General features: G+C 42.4%; 1 protein-coding gene across 4 annotated transcripts in view; it reads right to left on the bottom strand.

Annotated features, from left to right (window-relative positions):
• RBPJ (recombination signal binding protein for immunoglobulin kappa J region) overlaps nt 1–23,232 on the bottom strand; it is an 81,538-nt gene that overhangs the window by 4,063 nt on the left and 54,243 nt on the right. For all 4 annotated transcript variants that reach the window (XM_040966227.1, XM_040966230.1, XM_040966228.1 and 1 more), the window contains 8 exons: nt 22,072–22,167; nt 17,731–17,896; nt 11,638–11,812; nt 10,003–10,140; nt 9,752–9,864; nt 1,693–1,833; nt 609–764; nt 126–229 (listed from right to left, as the gene is read on the bottom strand). In XM_040966227.1, coding sequence (XP_040822161.1) covers nt 126–229; nt 609–764; nt 1,693–1,833; nt 9,752–9,864; nt 10,003–10,140; nt 11,638–11,812; nt 17,731–17,896; nt 22,072–22,167 — 1,089 coding nt within the window. The remainder of the gene's footprint in view (nt 1–125; nt 230–608; nt 765–1,692; nt 1,834–9,751; nt 9,865–10,002; nt 10,141–11,637; nt 11,813–17,730; nt 17,897–22,071; nt 22,168–23,232) is intronic.

Raw genomic sequence — 23,232 nt, 5'->3', positions numbered from 1 at the left:
AGCAAAGTTATTTTAGAAATGATACTTAACAGAAGCTTGTCTGACGTAATACAACCAATGCCAGGAAAGAACCCCAGTTCCCAGAACCCCTCCCCCGATGCAGGCAGGACAAGTTGTACAAGTACCTGTACATCGTTTCGGCTTCCACATCCCCAAACCACACTCGTAAATTTGGAGTGAAATTCTGTCCTGTGAGTTCAAGCATCGCCACGTCCCCTCCACCATTCAGCTGCAATTCACACAAAAAATCACGCCACTGAGATAAAACTTCATTTGTCATTAAAGTACAGCAACCACATCCTCATGCAACTTTCACTTCATCTGCGAAAGCTTGTAAAGGATTACAGCAGAGAAATGTTTAAGTAGCATTATTACAAAGTTAGCTAGAAACACTTCATGGCAAAACGCCACGGTCATTTACATTTGCATTGTCGGGAATGCCAGTTCCTTCCCTCCTATTTTGCTTTTCATAATTGATGTATAACAAGACTTCTGTATCACAGGATTTGGAGGAAAAGTCAGAATTACTATGAGATAAAATCATGCTAGGTCCCAGTGAAGAACGGCTACGTGAGCTAAAAGCCAGTATGTGACTTAAGTGGCCTTACCTGGAGACTTTCCACAACAGGCACAGGGGTGACAGGGGCAAGGACGGGGCCCATTCCCTCGTAAAAGGTGTACTCCGCCTTGTCTGTGCTAATGATTGTCCAGGAAGCTCCGTCATTGATCATTTCTTTATTTGGTTCTTTTGGACATGGAGTGGCCTTATGAGAAAAGAAAATTTGCAAACTGAGTTTTATGTACATTGCAGTTTAACATTCACAGACTAAGGCCAACAAACAGAGGATTTAGTAAAAATTCATAAACTTCCTAAAGCCTGATGCTTCACTATTATAATAAATGTAAACAGAATGTTAATAGAGAAAGCCCACAGACAGCAGTTTTATTATGACACAGTCTTTCAGAGACATATTAAACAGCTAACACTATCTTCTGGAGTAACATGAGTGTAATACTGTGGGAGAAAGTTCATTAACAGAATATCAATATCTGTGACATAAGCAGATATATAAAAGCCTTTAGGCTCCTCTACAAAACAAGAATGGGAATCCCTACACTGACAGAGCAGCTAAGGAAGGAGCTGACTTCTGACTTGCAGTCCCAGGGACCCAGATCTGCTGTCAGGGTGCGTGCGGCCACCTCTCTGGAACACGAGCTTCACATGAAACCACAACCACCGTTCCATCACCTACGTGATCATAAAAGCCCTCAAGGAAACTGTTCTCAGATGAGGGTCAGGTTCACTTCTGAAGCTCATCAGGACGCCCCCAGGAGACCCAGGGCAAACATGATCCAGGCTAAGCTCTCAGAAGTGTTCCAGGCACTCAGACACAGTACAGGCCTCACCCTGTACTCAGCACAACACTGCCACAGGCCTTACCTGGTACTCTTAAGTCTGTCTGGGATATTCGGAGGGGCTGTTTCCAAGATTTAGAACCTTGGCACTAGGTGTTAACTATTCCCTGGAGAGCATTTCCCTCCCTTCTGAATTCTTCCAGGGGCAGGATGGCAAGGCCACTGGAGAACCCTGCCCATGCAGGATCCTGAGACCCAAGAGTGAGATCTGAAGGAAGCTTCACACACTCAGACGCTGCTCACCTGATCGCCTGTCCATCTGCAATTAAGACATACCTGAAACTGGATTATTCTTTCTTGAGAAAGGCACAAGTACATTCTTTCTGTATCCTTCAGGTAGAATGCGCACTTATGGAGTTGAGACACAGGATCATCTGCATCCAGCAAAGCCGTCTGCTTATCAACCTTCCTAATTATCTGTATTTTAACAATGAAAGAATAAAAGGTCATCACATGCGAGTTTTTCCTTTTGCACAGTCAAGAACACACAGTAAGTACACAGTATATGATGATACCTGACAGTATTCACACATCGGCAAACAACAAGGAGAGGAAGATGAGTACTCTTAGTTTGCAAGCAGGTTAGAATGGGCAGAGTGCCCTCTCCCATGAATATCTCTAAGCTGCAGGGAGAGAGCTGTTCTTAGACTAGCGCTTTCCAAATGCTGCTGTGCACACAGAACATCCGGGGCTTCGCGGGCTCCAGGCAGCCTGCTGTCTGCACTGCCCCCAAGTCTCAGGTGATGTGAAACTGCTGCACACGGGCCACGTCTTCAGTGCTGATCTATCCAAAAACATGTAATGGCAAATGTTCCAACATCAAAAGTAAAAGGCCTAATAGGTTACTGTTTTCCACTTCTCATGTATTTGAAAACTTAACTGAAATAATTTTACAGATTAGGAAAGGGATTCAAAGAGGTTAAGTCAAATTGCTTCAGTGCCCAGACAGGTAGCTGAAGGACCAGGAAGCTGATCCCAGGAAGGCTGTCCACTCAGCCTGATTCTCCAACACATTCTATAGTTCTGAATTCCAGAATCCAGGGCAGGTGCTGCGGCTTAGCAAGTTGAGCCATCACCCAGGCTTCCACTTCATAAGGAAGTGTCTGATTTGGAGTCCAGGCTACGTTCCTCGGATACAGCTTGATTCTAACAATGTTCACAGGAGGCAGATGATGAATGGCCAGGGTTTAACTGACAGCTATTCTTTTGTTGTAATGTTATCCACTAGTTAGTTATTTCTTCGGCCCTAAGCTTTCATGGTGCCTGCCACATCTGCTGTCCAACCACATGTTCTGTATAACACTATACAAAACCAACTTCATTAAAGTCTTCCCCTCAGGCCCCTTCAGCTGTTGGACACACTGCTTTGTCAATAGCTTCCATCAGGTGGTCCACTTCCGAAGATGCTGCACAGGCCCTGGTCTTGGTGTCCCCTGTGATGTCATGGCTGTGTTTGCAATCTTCTTCCATCCTGAGTACCAGGAGCAGACACGTACTTAGCAGCTCAGGAAGCTTCTTTCTGTATTCCAAACATATTTTTAGAGAACTGCTCTGAAACTGGCTGTAGTTTTATCTTCTGCCAACTAATTGGCCTAAATATTTTTGAGTAATTCTTTCTTATAACTTTGAGAAGACTGCTTTTTAAAACATCTCATGGGAAATATTCATCTTCTCAGAGTCAAGCCCCCCTTGAATGAAATCCAGATGTAAGTTCAGCTCCTCACAGCCACAAGGAAAGACTTGTGCACTCACACCTTCACGTTTTAATATTTATCTTGTATTCTCTTCTTCATTTATTTGGGTCTAGCACCCTCCCAAGATGTGTGCTTCATGAGAAAGGAAATATGCTTTGTTTATCCGTGTCTCTCCAACACTCAGATGCACCTAGCATGAAGAAGGTGATGCAAGAACCACCTTGCAGCCAAGGAATTCTTGGTGCCACAGTTCTTAACAGTAACCACCCACGGGGGGGCGGAGGGGGGAGGGGAGGGCTGTGAGGGTGAAACGCAGCATGGTGTATCAATATTGTGAAATGCTACAATTTGAGTATTCCTATTTCAAGTATTTGAACTGCTTCAAAATCTTAAACTTTCTAAGCATCAAACTATTACAATGTTCCAAAAAGTTTGGGATTTTAGAGCAGTTCAGATTTCTAAACCAGAGGCCCAATCGATAGTCTATCCCAATGTCCTCATATCTGAAAGCCTCTTGAACTCTGAAAGTTCTGGCCAAACATTTCAGATGAAGGATATTCAAACTGTATTGAGGCTTACCATATGATTCATGCCTCACTTACTGGTTGTTTGTTTTCTTTAGCTCAACTAAAACTGTCTAAACCTCCCATCTTTAAATGTGCTATTCACATTCACAAATTTATCCCTATCATTGCTTAGAATTACCACCCAGCTAGTGCTGTAGTGTGGCACATTAACGCCACCGCCTGCAACACAAGTACGTGGGTGCCACTTCCAGTTCTCACTCCTCTACTTCCAATCACACGTGCTTGGGCCCCTGTCACCCAAGTGAGAGAGGCAGGTGGAACTTCTAACTCCTGGCTTTGGCCTGGTCTTGCCAGGGCCCTTGTTGCCATCTGGGGAGCGAACCAGAGGATAGAAGATATCCAACTGCCCCATGCCATGCAAGTCTGGCTTTCAAATAAACAAGCGAAACTTCTGTTTTAAAAAATAATTTTTGTCAATCTACTAAAAACATTAATTTTAAACTTTAAGATGAAGACAATTCATTTTGAACAAGTATGGATTCTATAACAATCTGTGAGATTAACTGAACTCAAATATTCCAATTCAGTACTAAAGCCTTAAAGCTGTATTTATATTCAGTAAAATTTGAATTTTAGAGAAATAATTTATTTTTAAACATTATAATCCTGGGGGCTGGCACTTTGGCATAGCGGGTAAAGCTGTCACTTATGAGCTTAAGTCACAGCTGCTCTGCTTCCAATAAAGCTTTACTGATAATGTGCTTTGGAAGCAGTAGAGGATGGCTTAGTGCTTGGCCCCTCCCACAACACAGAAGACCCAGAAGGCCCTATACCCAGAAGAAGCCCCTAGCTACTGCCTTCAGATGGCCAGCTCCACCTGCTGTAGCCATTGGAGAGTAGACCAGCTTAGCAGATGAAAGATTCTGTCTTCCCTCTCTGAAACTCTTTCTTACAAATAAACAGTTAAAACTTTAAAAAAATTATAAGTCTAACTAATGTTTCCTTAATTTTTATAGTTCTCACATGTTTACACCATGTAAGAGTCATGAATTCTTTTTAGAGCTACTACTTGTGTGCCTCACGGTTTTTATACCAGCTGGTAATAATAAGCAGATTCACAGGTCATGGTTTTCATTTTTCATAACAGCTCTTGCTTTGATGACTTCTAATTACTAAGAAAAGAAAAAAAGAAATCTGAGAAAAAAGGTAGCATGAACTCATTGTAATTGAAGCTGTACATATGAACTGTCAGAAAACATCAGGGGTTACTCCACCTGGCCCAGCGTCCTCTAAGTTGACCTTGTAAACTGCTGGTATTTTATTTCCCAAATTGCTGAGATTAAATGAACAAGAAAATTTCTTATTCATATTCTTATCTGTACCTGCTACAGGTATAGCAAGTATTGGCTGAGTCATACCATGGGTTGCTCATCAGCTAGAGACCGAACAGTGGGCAAAGGTTACTAGGCGTGACAGGAGGCGAAGTAGAACAGTGACAGATCTCAGCTGGCCCAGCCCCTAGTCCTGACAGTGTTGATGAACATGTGGGGCCAACAGCTAACTGGTTCCCAGTCAGCGGCGAGGTCGGCTTGTAGACTTTGAGGGAAGGAACCTTAAGAGACAGAGTTTGTTTGTTTGTTTTTTACTGGGGCATTCAGCTCCCTGAATCCTGGGCTTTGGGAGTTAGTATGCCTCAAGCTAGGCTCTCCAGTGAGGGGACATTCAGGAGAGTAGCTTTCAGAAAATCAGGGTTGAAAGCACCTTTTTAGAAAGGATAGGAAAGGGAAAACGTACTATCAAAGGGAGTGGAAGTGACTAAAGAAGTGGTATAGACATCTAAAGTCCACCCAGGATCTTGAGGACACTATTCAGAGTTTTGCAGTCTTGGCACTGCTAGGAGTCTATTTAGCAACATGTTGGTGATACCACAACTTTTTCTAACATATCCTCAAAGTTAAGTTTTTATTGTATCATTTTTACAGTGACCGGCACATATTTTTCAGCATAACGCTTCAACTAAAGAAAAAGTCACTTCAGGCATGGCATTTGACATGAAATCGTAAGTGGAAACAATGTTGTCAAGACTTGAGTCTCTATGCTCCAGGGTTCACAGGTGAGCTCTTGCTGACAGAAGCACACACCTGTGAAGCCCAGCTTCTGCAGCACCAGTGTTTATTTGCATACACACACCTGACACCAGGAGTAGAGCCACACACAAGAAGAATAAAGGAAGCACTGACTTGCTTGCCTTCTATTTTTTCACACTCTTCCTAACCATGACAGGAAAAGCAGGGGAAAAGGCAAAACAATAGAAACTAGGAAAATACATTCCTTTAGCCAGTTATGGATCAATCCAGTCTCTGGGTGAAACAGCTGCAGAAATAAAGGTCAATGAAACACTTCACCAAACATAAATATGTAGAATGTTCTCCCACTTTCCCCCTCAACTTGATTTTGACTCAGATTTACCGATCAATTCTCTTGCACCTTTAATATAAATAAATAAGGGAGGAAACTGGGGGAAAAGGTAAGAGTGCAATAAATTTTCACTTTAACTTCTTAATTAAAAAAAAAAAATTCCAAGCCTCCCTCAAAATAAGAAATAGCAACTTACTTGTTTGTGAGAGTAAGTTAAAGAAGACCTTAAAAAATAAGAATTTCTACACTTTTACAAACCTGGTGTTATATTAGAATACAACAGTTATCACAGTAAGTGAAGACAGTGTATCTGTGTTAGTGAAGCAAGCAAGCACAGTGTAGATTACAGTACCGGCTGTGGAGCATGTTCAGACAGACAAGCACAAAGGAAACTCCTAGCAACATGTTTGCAACAGTAAGTTATTAAGAAAGTACTCACTCCCAGCTGTAGGGAATGGCCCAGATTGTATGGTACCTAGGTAAGTGTTACACTGTTGGGAGAAAAGCAGCTAATAGCTGCTGGGCACCCTGGGCCTGGTAAATGCCAAATTTGTGTTAACTATACCAGAGTGCCAACATTGTCGCCTCTTCCAATTTTTTTTAAATGTGTGGAGGACAGACAGGAGTGTGCCAACCACAGGGTCTGGGTCCTGGTGTGGGCGATGGGTAGGCAGGCAGGGACCAAGGTTGGCACAGCACACTGCCAGAGGATCAGACGTTGTGGGCTGTGGATTGTTCAGGGAAGTGGGTCTGAGGATGTGTGAGAGGGAGGACAGCTGAGGGAGATGCGACAGGTGAGGAGTGACTTCTGGTAGACGTCCACCAACCTGGTTACTACACTTACAGTTAAATGAGGGGGATGAGACTGAGTGGTTTAGAGGAGCAAAACCGGAGGCTCTTTTGGGGACTCCCAAATACACCCACCTACATATAAGACCTGAGCTAGGATCGTTGGTAGTAACCACCACCTACCAGTAAACACAAAAGTCATGGCGGGGGTGGAGGGGTGGCATGCCTGGCAGGGCTCAATCATAGTACCTGTCAATGAATGTTGGAGCATAGGGTGGACCATGTTATGCTGGGTCATGACATTAGCCAGATCATGAGAAAACCAGGTCTGGGAGCAGATTTTGTGGGGATCATGTGCTCACCCCTATGGGACTGCCATCAACTGGTTTGCTCAAGGGCTGGGGTGGTGTCAGGCTGAACTGGGCACGACCAAGAAACTCAACACTCATGGGTACTGGGGTTGGGAACAGGCTGGGCTGGTCCAAGCTGTAGCACCCACACGCACAACCAAGAATCAGGTGTGGAGTGGGCAAGGCTGCAACATCTACCAGGGCACACCAACGCCAAGAAAGACTGAGGGCAGACTGCAGGTAAAGGGGCTAGCACCTGTTGCCATACCTAGGACCTGAGTCTTAGAGTGGGAACTCTCCTGTGGACCAATGTGCCGGCTGATGAGCATGTGTGTCAGGGCTGGCTATTGGCCTGGCCCGGTATGGCTGCTTTACTTCTTGGCAGGTGGGTTGGTGCTGGGACAGAGTTGGGGGAGGGAGGTTGCCAGGCAGGGCTAGATTAAACCATAGCACATTAGCATGCACAGGAGACAGGAAGGGGTGCAGCTTAGGTTAGGGTATCACACCTAATGGTCTACATGAAACCCAGGGATGGAGGCAGACTGGGTAGGGTTAGGCTGCAGAACCCACCAGTGAGAGTTGGAACTGCGGGCAAGCCAGGTGAGGCCAGACTACAGCATCTGATGGCAAAGGCCAAGCTAGGCGATAGGTTATGCTGGGATGGATCATGGCAACCACTGGTACACACAAGATCTGTGGCTGCGAGTGAGCTGGTTGGGGAGCTAAGGAGACACCAGTGCAGGGCTCAGGTTTCCATGAGTGATCCTCATCAGAGTTGGAATGGGGGTGGCAATCTGGGCTGGACATGGCTGCAGCATTCCTTGGCATAGGTGTGTACTGGGCCTGAGTGGTGCCAGACTGGACTAGGTCTCTGCTCCTGCTGAACCATGTGAGAGAGCTGGGTCTGTAGGTAGATTAGGCAGGGCCAGGCTGTAGTATCCAACAGTAAAAGCCAGAACAGGACATAGGCCAAGTCAGGCTGGGCCAAGAACCCACTGGTGTGCGTGAGATCTGTCACTGGAAGGTAAGCAGCCCAGACCAAACCAGGCTATAGTACGAGCTGGCATACATGCAGGTCAGGTCTCAGGGCAGGCCAGGCTGGCCAGTTCATAACACCTACCAGCAGATCTAAGAAAGGGTAAGATCCAGGATGAGGAATGGTCCAGTGGGGAAACCTTGAGTACCTCTGTTGGGCTGTAACTACCACTGGTGAGTGTGAAAATCAGAGCAGGGGGAAAGTCTGGTTAGATAGGCAATGGCACCGCCAGCATGAGTGTGGACTGAATAGTGCATTCAGTTGGGTTGAGCTAAGATCCAACGCCCATTGATGTGTGTAAGAGCTGAAGGGGTTGTGGGACAAATTGAACCAGTCTGCTGTACATACCAGCATGCACAGGAACCAGAACTGGGGACAGGCCTGGTGGGAGTTGCAGGGGGTCACTCCGACTAAGCTGCAGTGCTTGCTGGTGTGCTTGAGGGCTGAGTGTGTGGTGGGCCACACCATAATTAGTATGTGTATGGGATGGGGCTGGGGACAGAACTGGCCACAGGTGACTGTAACCACCAGTGTGTGTAGGCTGATGTGGGTGATGGACAGAGCCAGACCCCGCCCTGACTGACACACACGGGAGTCAGATTGGGGTCATCTTTAGTGAGACCTCTTTCAGGACACTCCCCCTACCCGCCTGGTCAACTGGATCACTAAACTCAGAACTCCAACCACAGTGAAAAATCACAGGATCTGTGGTCAGACCATGAAGTGCTTGTGTTAGAATTGGGTCCCTATGGTTATTGAGGCCTGGGCAGTGAACGCCATGCCCAAATGCTCACGGGGGACATGACAACCAGTTTACTGAGGCCTACAGAAGACATCCAGTACCATGGAGGGCAGAATAGATTGGATAGCTCCCCTGGACAAGTAACTGGGCATAAGATGGATTGTCAGCCAACGGACCTTGGAAGGATTTCCCCAGTCTTGGAGCAATGAAATCAATAGCATCTCAGAATTACCCAAACCACCTAAGCAATATCCTTGAAACATGCTCCATGTCAGAAACCCTGGGATGACATCGGGTGGCCATCCCCCATTCCTGCGTACTGATGTGGTTGGGCTGCTGGGAATGGCCCTGCCCCTTCACTCTACTTTCCACAGATACCAGAAGAAAAAGAGGAGGTTGGAGGCAGTTGTCTCATCTACTTTCCCCCATTCTTCAACTCTCCCCATCCTAACTGGCAGTCAATAAGGGCATGCATTCCTCTCAACTTTGTCAACTATGTAAAAAATCATAAAAAATAAAATTAATTTATCATTAAAAAATCAATAATAATTTTTCAAAAAAGAAAGTACTCAAAAAAATAAAAACTGGCTGATTACCTTAAAGCATTTCCAAAATAAGGTAGGGTACTCTTGCTAATCATAGATAGCATAGATTACTAATATAAGCTTTTAAATTAAAAATCCTGAAAATGAGCTGTATCTTTCTATTCCAGTGTCACCAATTCCCTGTTCTAAGAATCAATTATTCCACATTTCACTAAAGCAGAAGGAGAGCCATACCAATCTTGGGAGTGCCATGCCAGTCACAGAACACACGAGTTTGACCGTTTGTCCATAATGGATGTAGCCATCTCGGACGGTGAATTCCTCCCCTTCTGATTCATCATCATCCACTGTGGTGGGTGGACAAAGAGATCAACTTATTATTTATAGAATTCATTACTGTTTAGGAAAATAACAAAGATTAATACAACCCTATATTTTATTATCAACAACTGCACAGTAAAAATACTATGCGCACATATACTCACAGAGATGGATGTAAAATGCTCCCCACTGCTGGGAACTGGCGTGGAAGTTGCCTCCTTCTACATGCAAGTATCTGGTACTGACAGTCTGGGACCGAAGCCGATTAAACAGAGCCACCTTTGTTCCTGAGGCAATGCACACTGCAAAGAAACACAGCTTCTGTGGACAAGCTCGGGGTAGGTGGCCAGGAAAGGGGCTCTTCTGCTGGCCAAGTGACACTTGCTCTTCACCACGATTTAATAATTAACAGATTCTGACAACTAACAACTTAAACCTCCCAGGAAGTGCAGATGCTATCAGAAAGACAGAAGGACACGGATCTATCCGTGAGTCATTTTGAAATGACAGCTGAACAGGATGCTCAATGTAGTACTGATCACCGGCAAGGAAATCACTTTAAAAATATTAAATAACTGATGAGAGGAATTTGCCTAAATAAATTCTAAAAGCGTACACCCACTTAAATGATGCGTCTCTAAATGCACGGATAAGTACTATTTCCCTGGGATATCATCAGAACATTTCGTGAACCTCGATTCTAGTTGGCAAAGACGTATAGTGTTCCATGTAACTTGCACTGAATATGTGGGCATAGAAGAGTACAAAAGTATTTGGTGGCAACTGTGTCTACATACTATGGTTTTAGAAAAACTAAAACTAAAACTTTTACGTAAACACCAAGCATTGTATATATGAATTTTGGGGAAAAGAGGCAGACGGGGGAAAAAAATCTTAAATTGAAATAGTTCTCTGCCATTAAGAACCACACAAGAATTTGGGGTGGGCATTTCACACAGCAGCTAAAATGCCACTGGGGAGTGGGGGGGCCCACAGCCCACATCAGCTTGCCTAAGTTTCAGTTCTGGCTCTGCTTCCAGTTCTACCATTCCACTAGTGTAAATCCCACGAGGCAGCAGTGCCAGCTGAGATGGTTAGCTTCTTTCTACCCACATGGCTAACACTAGACAAGAGTGCCAGCCAGGTTCCAAGCTTCAGCACTGCCAGGCTCGACTGCTGTCAGCATTTGTGGAGGGAACCAGAGGAATAAAGATCAAAAACAAAAACCCTTAATTAAAAAAAAATCAAACAAACAAACAAAAAAAACAAGTTCAAGGGCTTGGGCCCCTGCTACCGACACAGCAGAACAGGCTGGGGTTCCTACAGATTTGATCTGGCCCAGCACTAAGTCTTGTAGGCATTGAAAAATGAGTCAGCAGAGAAATCATCTCTCTCCGTCTTTCAAGTAGATCAAAATAATTTTTTTTGAAAGTTTTTATTCAGGATCCTAGGATGGCCTTTTAAAACCCTCTTGGTACAGAGCTTTCTAGGTGGTACTTTCTACATTCTGAATACATGAATTCGTTTGGAATGGAAACCGACTTGGAGACTGCTTGACTGTTAACATCAAAGACTCAAGATATCTCATGCCGATCAATATCCCCAGCCATATCCAATCACTATACTGAAGTGGCTCTAATGAAGTTGCTGTCCATTTTCAATTTTTAAAATGTCACATACACACAAAGCCAATTATGGATAAACTAGCTATTTAAAAAAAAATTATTAATTCACACAAGCTTGTCCTAGAACTTCATGGTGGGAGATGGGAACAAGAAAGGAACAACAGGTCTACATACAGTCTGCATTTTTCAGTGACTGCTTCTTTTTGGAAGGCTTGGAGATGACTTTTATCCGCTTGCTGAGGAACACACCAATGTCATCACTGTTGCCATAGAACATCTTTACAGATAACATGAAGTGTTTTCTCTTGTCTGAATCAGATATGTACAAGGTTTTGGCTGTGCAATAGCTCTGAGAAAGAAAAGAAACATTTTCATTGCACCAACACCTTGCCAGCTAAATACTTAACAGCTCACAAGGACCTTGACAGTGCCTAAATGAAATAATTCCACTGGATGATCAATAAAAGCAACAGCAAAATCACCAACTGTAAAAATGACGAAAACTGATCTCTGAAAAGAAAGCGTAAAACATTAATTATCAAGTCTACGAAATACAAATACTGTGTTCCATTTGACCCTCTTCAAAAACACAGTTTTGAAAGTTTTTTTCCTGTTTTATGGTACTGTATAATTATCACTATAATTTGGGCAGAAAAAGCAATGACTCATTTTGTAAACAATTCAAACAGAACTACATTAAAAAGGTTTAACAATGGTGCTTCTAAATGTTCTAATATTTGCTTTTCTTTACATAGCTAAGCGCTAGAGTAACCACTTAAAAAAACTAAGAAAGAAGGCTACATTAACTGGGTTGACGGATTCGCCATGTATACATTCCAGGCCTCTTTTCACTGCGCCCAAGAGGACCATTCATACAATATCTCAAACAGAAGTGTATTTCAAAAAACAGGCAAGGCGTTAAATCAGCTTACCAGAATACAACATCTGGTAACTAAAAGTATTGCATTGGAAGCCAACACACTCACCAGACAGCAGGCACTGGTACACTTCTAATACCACTGCCACTACTCCAACAATACGTAACGACTTTAAATCTCTTTCTCTCAATTCCTGAACATCAGCAAGAGCCTAAATTACTGCTCTGGCTTTCCAGATATGATAGCTGAAGCTCCAATACACCAAAGTATCAAGAACATTTTTAAAAGATCAAAGTTGTGCTTTAGAGCTAGGCTAAACCAAGTTTTTTCAGCTACACTGTTTTTGTATTCTTTTTAAAAGGCAGAGCAAATGTTGCTCATTTAAGAAATGACTAACAAGTTCTATTTTATCTTGAAAATTTATTCACAGGCAGCACTTGTGGCAGACAAAAGTACTGCTAACAGTTAATTTCATTTCTCAATGGCAAAGTGACACTCGTATAAAGAAAATTTAAGTAACATGGATATGCTATACTCAGTTAAATTTTCATAGATTTAGTAAAGTATTGAGAGACTTTGCTCTACAGAAGACAAATCAGCATATAGCTAAGGAGAAAAACAGAGCAGTACATGGCAGGCAAACAGCTCCATTCACTCAAGACTTCCCAAGCCTTCAAGAGTCAACGGCTTTCCGGGAAGACTGTGCTTAAAGGCCCACCCTACTTTTACAATGAGTAACATCAAGAAGTCATGAATTGCTGTGCGCCCTATAATGATATGATCAAAATGGGATTCTGCATACTAAAGTAGATGTTGCAGGGAGCAAAAGCAAAATGTGCTTCTAAATGTGAAGAATTAAACTTGAAAGTTGAAAAAGGTTGAGATCACTTTTAGTACCACTACAAATGGATATGACTGATATTGGGAAAGAGTAAATACTGAAATCTAACAGTAAGTTCTACCAGCAAACACAAAAATAAGCAAACTGGCAGAGAGGTTGGATTATAAAACTTACACACGGGGATTTTATTTTGTTCACTGCCCCTTCCTCCCCAGCCCCCAGGGTTGTGGTACATTCGGGTTAAGCTGCCGCTTATAACACCAGCATCCCTCATCACGTGTTGGCCCGGACGGAGCTGCTCCAGCCAACTGGGAAGCCAACATACGAATGCAAGATCTCTTTACATCAATCTCTCTCTATTACTCTGCCTTTCAAGTTAGTTAAATAACAATGAAGTGAATTCCAAATTAGAGCATGTAGTGTTTTAGATGTTTAAAAATCTACGTGTTTATTTTTGTTTTACTCCCCTTTTATTTTTTTCTCAAAATGCTTTTCTAGGATCTGAAATTCTAACTCAGCAATTTTAGATTTAATTTCATACTTACGAATGCTATGCCACTTACATTTAACGCGTTTCATTGCTTCAGCCTCTGTCACATGTATCTCATCCGAAACACTACTGCTCCTCGCATCTTCACACTTGCCCTCTGCACCCACCTCTCCGTGAGCTCCCAGTTCTGTTTGGCTAGGACTACTTGACATTGTTCCCCATGCCATTGTGGTTTATTCTGGTATTATTTTCTTGGTGATTTTCTCTTTTTTTTAATTTATGTAGTTTATTATTTTATGATACAGTTCCATGGGCTCTGGGATTCCCTCTCCCCCCCTTGATGTATTTATTTCTATTTGATAGAGAGAGGAGAGACAGCGACACATTCGATCACTGGATCACTCCCCAAAAGCAACAGCCACTGCTGAGTCAATCTGAAACCAGGAGGTAGGAAGTTCTCCCAGATCTACTTCAGGCCTTCCTCCATTGCTTTCCCAAGCCATACACAGGTAGCTGACCGGGAATGGAGCAGCCAGGACTCAAATCAGCACCAACATGAGATGCTGGCAATGCAGAAGGAAGATCACCTTGTTATAACACCATGTGGCCCCCAAAAGCGCGTAGTTTTTTTTTTTATGTACAGAAATTATGCCATAGATTAACCTTATGGCAATTAATAACAAAAAGAAAAAAATTACAGGAACATAAGCTAGGAATGACTCAAATTTCATTAAGAAAAAGAGAAAGGGCCTGGCATGGTAGCCTACTGGCTAAAGTCCTTGCCTTGCATGTGCCGGGATCTCGTACGGAATCCGGTTCCTCCTATGGGTGCCGGTTCATATCCTGGCCTGCTCCACTTCCCATCCAGCTTCCTGCTTGTGGCCTGGGAGGGCGGTGGAGCAAAGCCCAAAGCCTTGGGACCTTGCGCCCACATGGGAGACTGAGAAGAAGCTTCTGGCTTCAGATTGGCTCAGCTCAGCCACTGTGATCACTTGGGGAGTAAACCAGCAGATGGAAGATCTTTTTCTCAGTCTCTCCTTATCTCTGTAAAATCTGACTTTCCAAAAGTGAATAAATCTTAAAAAAAAAAAAAAAAGAAAGAAAAAGAAAAAAAGTCTTACTGACCCTTAGAAAATATTAAGGACTCAAAAAAAAAAAAAAATCACAAAACCCAAGCACATAAAAACGAAAATGTACTTTCTTTACCATACTAAAATGCTACATTAGCTAATGGCACTTTAGACAGAAGATGGCATATAATTAAACTGCTAGCAGCAACTAACATAAAGACAAATCTTTGAAGACAAGATCTTCACATGACACAAATATCTTCCTGAAATAAGAAATAACAAACCTAACTTTGCAAAAAATCTTAGTAAGAATATGCAATTTTTAAAACTACGAAAAATAGCAGTATGCTAATGAAGGAAGTAGTTCTTGTTGTAGAGTTTACCTAGATGTAACTATGAAAAAAGTTAAGAGAAAACATTTAATGAAGAAATTAAAAGAACTCTCATATCCAAAATATTACCATTCATAAAAAAACTACATTCAGGGCCCGGTGCAGTGGCGCAAGTGGTTAAGGTCCTTGCCTTGCACGCCCGGGATCCCATATGGGCGCCAGTTCTATCCCGGCAGCCCCACTTCCCTTCCAGCTCCCTGCCTGTGGCCCGGGAAAGCAGTCAAGGACCACCCAAAGCTTTGGGACCCTGCACCCACGTGGGAGACCTGGAAGAGGCTCCTGGCTTTGGATCGGCATAGCATCAGCCGTTGCGCTCACTCAGGGAGTGAATCATTGGACGGAAGATCTTCCTCTTTGTCCCTCCTCTCTATATATCTGCCTTTCCAATAAAAAAAAATAATAAAAAATAAATCTTTAAAAAAAACTATATTCATAAAAAAAACTATGGGTGGATTTAAAAGATTTTTTTTGCCGAAATTATCTTTAAGTTTTTCAAAAATAAACCAAAATGCCTTCATACAAATTACTTGAGTATAAGCCCTTTAAAAATTAAATGTTCTAAGTAAAGCAAAACCAACAAAAATTTTCAACAATGACTAATTAAATTATGTGTTCCATAAATCAGACTGCTGCAAAAAAATGTCCTTACACTAGCACAGTGTGAAGTGAGGCAGCTGGGAGCCAAGGGCTTCATGCGCCAACAGCACACACTGCCCAGGACAACCTGGCCAACCTGGACCCACATCACGTCCCTTCAGTTTGCTTGAGCAGACTCACTTTTGATCCTTTTCTTTTTTTCAGGGTTTACTTATTTATTTGAAAGTAGTCACAGAGAGGGAGGAGAGAGGGAAGAGGACAGTCAGATATCGTCAAATGTGCCGATTTACCCCTCAAATGGCCAGTAGAGGGTTGGGCCAAAGCACAGCCAAGAGCCAGGAACTTGATCCAGGTCTTGCAAGGGGCTGGCAGGAGCCCAGGCATCGTTTGCTGCTCTCCCAGGTGCACCTGCAGGAAACTGGGCCACATGTGGAGCAGCCAGTACTCAAACTGATGCCCCGCTGGGATGTGGGTGACACAGGTGGTGTCTCAGCCAGCTGTGCCACAGCTGTTTCCCTGTTCTTCGATCCTTAAGTTCTGTGCACAGGATTAGAATGCCTCTACAGAGTCTTAACCAGTCTTTCTCTAACAGCATTTTTTCATTAAAATCAAAAATTATGGCTTACTGATATTGTACTTCCTGACATTGTACTGCCCTGTTAGTAAATGTTTTAAGTATGATTTAAATGCTCAAGAACTCAAGTGCTCTCTTCCCCTCTGAGTTCCTCTGCCTTGGGGAAAGAGTACAGAGGTGGGAGACCGCAGCACCTGCCTGCCGAGGCAGCCCAAGGGGACAGAACCTGTACACGCACTGCTCGGCCGTGGGCCAGGGCCAGGCGGCAGTGAGACGACCACTGCTTGACAGTTTGGTAAACTAAGACTGTGCAGGCAGTGGGTGCTTACAGCCAGCAGTGAAGTCTGAGCAGAACACACATGCACCAGTGGCTAGAAGCCCTGCCGTCACTTCCCGTGTGATCCGCCCATTCACAGGCTGACTATCTGGACTTGCAGCTTGCAGGACTAAAGCCTCTGAGACTCCATTTAACAGGGAGATGAGGAAACAAAGCATCCAAGTACAGCCTCACCACTGAAACACATTCTTCATTTTAGCTCAGGGTCACAGTTCAGAAGTGGTTTATTGTTCTAGCTCCTTTTTTAAAAAAAAGATTTATTTATTTTTATTGGAAAAATCAGATATATATCAGAGAGATAGAGAGGAATATTTTCCATTGGATGATTCACTCCCCAAGTGGCCACAACGGCCGATGCTATGCCGATCTGAAGCCAGGAGCCAGGAGCTCTTCTGGGTCTCCCACGTGGGTGCAGGGTCCCAAGGCTTTGGCCCGTCCTCGACCGCTTTCCCAGGCCACAAGCAGGGAGCTGGATGGGAAGCGGGGCTGCCGGGATATGAACCGGTGCCCATATGGGATCCTAGTGTGTGCAAGGTAAGAAATTTAGCTGCTAGGCTACAGTGCCAGACCCTGTTCTAGTTCCTTTTAAGATAAAACAATTTTCATTTTAAAAAAATTTTCATTGTAGTAAGTTATTATCCCAAAACTAATTTAAAATCCACAGTGCAGTTCTGCCCCACACACAATGACAATAAGTAAATCCCAATCCTGGCCAATGGATCTGCATCACTCATCTAAGATTCAGAGCAACGAGACAGAGCAAAATATGACTAAGTGCTGTGTTTGAGTGATCACACAGAAGATGGGTATTAGCCTAAGTGTATTGTCGGCTTCCAACAGCAATCTGACTTACAGTCTGTCAGAGCTGCTGGCATGATGAGGAAGTCTACGGCAGCCACCTGCACATGTCACCAAGCCTGAGTTCCAGTAGTCATGACCAGGTCACCGCTACTGAGAGGCATCAACACATTCTTACCAAAAGTCAAAAAAACAACAACTGCAACAGCAAAAGCAAACCACCACAAACAATACGGAAGCACATCCTGGCACCACCTTGCCCTCATAGGCACTGGCAGGGCTTGCCTTACCTTTCCTTCCAAGTTCAGCTGCTGCATTTCTTGGTCACTATTTCCTATTCCAATAAATGCACAAGGTTGAGACTCTTGCTCAGAACAACCATCGCGTTCCATTTGCTCTTTTTTTTTCTTCCATCCACTGCCCATAAGATACACACATGGAGGAGGGCAAAAGAACCTAAAGATTGGGAAAGAGTGGGGAAATACGACAAAACACAAAGAAGTTTAATTCAAGAAACCCTCTCCTTCTCTTGACCACTAAACATAAAGCACATGCTGAAACCCAGTGAGTTACTGTCCTTATAATGTAAGCAATCATGTCCACAGAGAGAAATCAAAACATCACAAAGACTGCATTTATTTAATGAAATACTGGAGTTACACATCCACACTAGACACATTTTAACAACAGGATCTCCTCTGTAATTGTCACAAAGTTCACCATTCTGAACTACTGGAGTTCCAAGAAATGCAATGTTCTCTAACATGTTACAAAACAGTCAGGGTAGCCCACCACAGAGTCTGCAACTACTAAGTAAGGTTTGCTTAAAATGATGATTATTCATTAATGGCATCACTACTGTAGACACATGTAACTTTACTTGGCAATTCATGTAGAAATAACTTTGTAGCAGTACTCCAAGTAGAAATTTTTAAATATTAGCATAAACCTCAGAGTCAAAAGCAAGCTAAACAGGATAACAAGCTCTGCAAGAGTACTACTGTCTTTTCTGGGTCTTACACCTTGTCCCTGGCGCACAGCACAAGGCACAAATATCTCAACTATTTTATTGTATTTTTAGAATTATTATCTGAAAATCCCAATGAATACAGTATCTAGAAAATAAAACCAGGAGTATAAAAGGAGGCTTATACCCAGATGTAGTTCTTTCCTTTCTTAAAACAAACACTAGTTATAATACCAACTTTTTGTATAGTTGTCAATATAGGAAATTATTTAATTTACAGTAAGAAAGCAAGCACTCAATTTTAGTGATTATCAGTTGTTGGTGCATGCCTCTAACAATAGCAAAAACTATTTAGAGAGGCAAATCTGCCAGTATATACCCACACACACATTGCTGAAATGCAAGCGTGTGGGCCCAGTGTGGGTCACTTCCTCCAATTGTTCAATGGACACGTGAAGTCAAACGGTAGATGTAATTCTGAGCTTATTATCTTGGCCATAATCCATGCCTATTTCAACCTGTGGGTCACTGTTGATGGACTAAAAGGAGATTGTTCATGTGTGTATGTGGATGTGTGCACACAGGCACACACTTGCTAAGCCACAGCCATATGGCTATCTACGGCAGATGCACTCTGCAGAGGGAAGAAACACATGGCTCAGAGGCAGGAAGGACAACAGCCAATAGTGCAGCGACAGTAACAGCAGTTGCAGGAATAGAGTCCATAGGAGTCAGAACCCGAGGAACATACAACTAGGAAAGGTCAGCCCTGGGGATCAAGCTGAACGAACGAAGTCCCGGTAGCGCTCCCAGGTCTATCTGGAACAACAGCAAAGCAACAGAGCTGCCTTCATGCCCACACACTTCTGCAGAGGCCATGGATATAAAAGTCACAGCCAAGGTAGTGGGCCCTGCTCCAGGTCCCTCCACATTTGGACGGATGCCTAGATGAGCTGGGCTGGTTTTGGAGCTGATTCAGTTCCAGTCTAGCGTGTGGCACTGGGAGATGTCCAACACTTATGATGGCACAGACTCAACTACCTAGCTTGGCACACTTTCAGCAAGTTGTGAAGGCCATCCATTTTGGAAACATGCCTCCTGTTAGTATTTTATTGAACACTGATGGTAAGTCAATGATCTGCCAGCTATCAAACCCAAAGAGTGTGCTCTGGTGTTGCATAATAAATGCAGTAGTCTGAGCTGAACGGTTTTCATAAAAGACACTTATGGTGTCATACAGAGGGTTAAATGGTAACAGTGTGGGAGGGGCTGGCTTTTCAGGTGTGCTGTGACAGGTTGGTTAGCAAGCCATCACTCAGAGCGCTGACCGGAGCTCTCCCCTGAAAGTGGTTTCCAACTCTGCAGTAAAGCTAACAAATGAAGACCTCTGACTTGCGTTGGAAAGAGCCCTGGGCTTTGATATCAACTCCACAACCACTTAAAAAGACCAAAGATGCAAGAAGCCAGCCAGTCCGACACAATGCAAGCTGGGATTGTTCTCGTAGCTGATGAGGCACACATATCTAAGATTCTAATATTGCTATACCACCCTCTAAAAAAAGTGAATCAAACTTTCATCTCCTCAGATGACAATAATAATAATAACATACAAGATAAATGCATATATGCAAAGAAAGGAAAGAATACAGAAAAAAGGAAATTAAATGGAGTGTTACTAGCCATAAAAGGCCATTTAATTAACAGAAGAAATATCTGAATGTATTCTTATAATGGCTACTTAAAATTAATGACTTTTTGAAACTGGACAGTTGACCAACATGCATCAAACACTCATTAAATGCTGAACCAGTAGGTGATTAGCTTACAGAGCCTGACATCTGTTGTGAAAAAATCTCTAAGTAAACAATGTTCCCTTTCATTATCTAAGCAACTACGACAACCAATGTATTTTTCTGCCACTTGGTGGCGACATTCACACATTTAAGATTTTATTCATGTTAGAGTTGAAACAATCGGTCTTTATTCTCAAAGAACCCAACAACTTTTCCCTCCTATCTTCAGATGAGGTCTAGAAAAAGCCCTTAAAGATTGGAAGGTGGTTTTTTATTCAGTCCAATACAAAAATAAGAGAAAAGCCAGGCTCGTGCTAAATTACATTATCTGATTACTTTGGCAGAACTGTTAACAAATTCAAGACCTTTTTTGTACACCAGTTATTTCAATTAACACAATTCTCAGAATGACTTTAGCATCGCTGTCTCACTAAATGGCTTTACTGTTAATTGTCTCAGTAACATCACTACCGCTACTGTTTAATTCCTTCCCTCAAGATAAAGTTCACTGTTATGTCAAATGGTTAACATTTCCTCCTTTTAAAAGAACAGTTTTTAAAAGAATCGTTTTAGAAGCTTCCCCCACACATACACCCGGGAAGATTTTCTAATGAAAATTTACAACTAGTCACTAATCTTAATGGCATACTAACGATGGCACAAAAGCTTATATCAAAAACAACTGAAAAACCTCCCGCAATCACGTATTTTTAGCACCATTCACTGGAGTCACTGCCAAGAGGACCGACTGTGGCTGTGTCCCCAGGTCACCTCAGCCTTTGTGCTTAAGCCAACCCTTCCAAAAGGCTGGGACCTAGATGCGAAGAAGCAGGCAGATCCTCTTCCCACCGCACGGGGCCTGCCAACAGCCAGGCCAGGAGCAGCCTGGCCAGGGCTCGCCGCGCACCCAGGGTCAGCCTAGCATTGGCACACCCTCACTGCCACCACCATTTTAACACCAAATTAATTTAACATTAACTGTAAATATACTGTAAATATTTAAATTGTTTACACACAAATTGTAAATATATTCTAAATTGTTTCTACATAAATTGTAAGTATATTGTAAATAATTGTAAAATATACCAATTTAGTTTGGACATTTTTAAGAGTACATAGAAGGTAAGCCTTTTCATCATTTTTTAAAGGCTTTGAAAAATTACATTCTTTGCCATTTTTTTTTTTAAAAACTTGGGTTAAAAAAGCATTAACAAGAAAACTCTAAGACCATTAAGAAAAACTACATCATAAAGCCTACAAATACACCAAAAAGATAAATAATAATCACTGAAAAGCCACTTTGTTGAAATTTCATTTTTGCCAACTGCTTTGCTGCACAGCACATTCCCACGTACCCACACTGCATGCTCTGAAGGGACAAGCCCCCGCTCTTCTGTTCTCAAAGGAAACAGACCCCGGAGAGGGGAGGCGTGCCAAGGGCTTGCCGCTCCTTACACCTGCTCCACAGGGACTGCAAGCTGCACTCAGGACAGTTTCAGCATCAGGCACCTGTTCGGCCTCTTCCTTTTTAAAACAGTATTTCATTTGGTTACCAAACTGTATCTTCTGTCGAATGGAAGGCTTCTTTCTGAAGGAGTCAACATGTCACAAAAAACTTAAGGAACATCATTAGCCCAAAAGAAAGCTGTGGATGATCTCATTTTGAAAAAGCAGGGATTTAGCCGAATGATCCTTAACCATATTCTTGCTGGAACAAGCAACAACTCTGCTTTTTCTCTTTGACAAATCCCCTGCTTCTCATTCTGTCCTAACAAATTAAGCCATTTTCTGACACAACTATTTACAGATCATTTGCAAATTCACATAATTACTATTAGCCATTCTTCAGGGAAAAAAAATAATAATCTTACCTTTTTTCATTTCCATATGACTTCTGTGCAACTTTTGCATGAAGAATAAGCACTGTTTGATCCCCTCGCTCTTTTAGATAGTTCCGCATAGCTTCCCTGAAAGCAAATATAAATATTACTATTGCAGAGATGAAAGTTTTCATGAAACCTTTTAAATTCTATGCTCTGTAAACAGTGCTTATGAATATTTCCTAAACAAATAAACCTAAATACAAAAGAAAGAAACAGAAAATTCACGATTTGAATTTAAAGAACACAATACAATGGGAGAATAAAGACTGGTTATCTTCCATTCTGTTTTTTGTTTGTTTGTTTTTGTTTTTGTTTTGTCTTTTAAAGATGAAACTGACCCTCAGTCTCTGGAACTTGTGATTTAACGCAGAATCAACACATCTGCTAACAGGGCTTTAAACTCGTTATAAAGTCGATGACATGCAATACTCCTGCAGTTTCAGAATCTAAACCCTCACCAGGAGCCGGCACTCAACTATTAAAATCAGTGTTCTTCACTAAACACAAATGTCCTAACAAATCATTAGACAGACTACTCAAATTTTTTTATCACATGATGCTAAAATGACAATGCTATAAGGGCTAAGAAAGGCCTATTGTTTAAATACAAACAACATCTGAATGATGTTACTGAATATATAAAATAAAGGCTAATTAAAATCAATGGAAATCTGAATTAAGGATAAAGATAATGCTAATTCTTGCAATTATAAATGACAATGCATTAGGCAAGTATCCCATAAAATTCAGTATCTTAAAAATATTTGCTCACCCAATTACCTTGCTGTATTATAGGATAAGGTAAACAACCTTGAAGGAGACAAAACTATAGCAATTTTTAATCACCAGAATTCCAACTCTTGACATGTTTTATATATCAGAAATTTAAGCAATAATACTTAAAGCACTACCATCAAGAAAAAATTTACTAAATTGCATGCTATTATAAAAGTTTAAGGACACCTCTATAATACTAATAAGTCACTAAATATGAAGAAGCATGGATTTATGACAATAACACCAAGCGGCCTAGAGCAATTCATTTCCCCTTATCTGATCTGCTGTCCCACCTCGAAATCGAGGATGAGGATAATACACAACAGAGTACTCTGAGGACTGAATGAGATTCTAGGTGCCAGCCTTTATCTC

Source organism: Ochotona curzoniae, unplaced genomic scaffold, assembly GCF_017591425.1.
Source record: "Ochotona curzoniae isolate NIBS_2020 unplaced genomic scaffold, NIBS_Ocur_1.0 scaffold_4505, whole genome shotgun sequence".
NCBI lineage: Eukaryota > Metazoa > Chordata > Mammalia > Lagomorpha > Ochotonidae > Ochotona > Ochotona curzoniae.
This window is presented reverse-complemented; position numbering and strand designations above follow the sequence as displayed.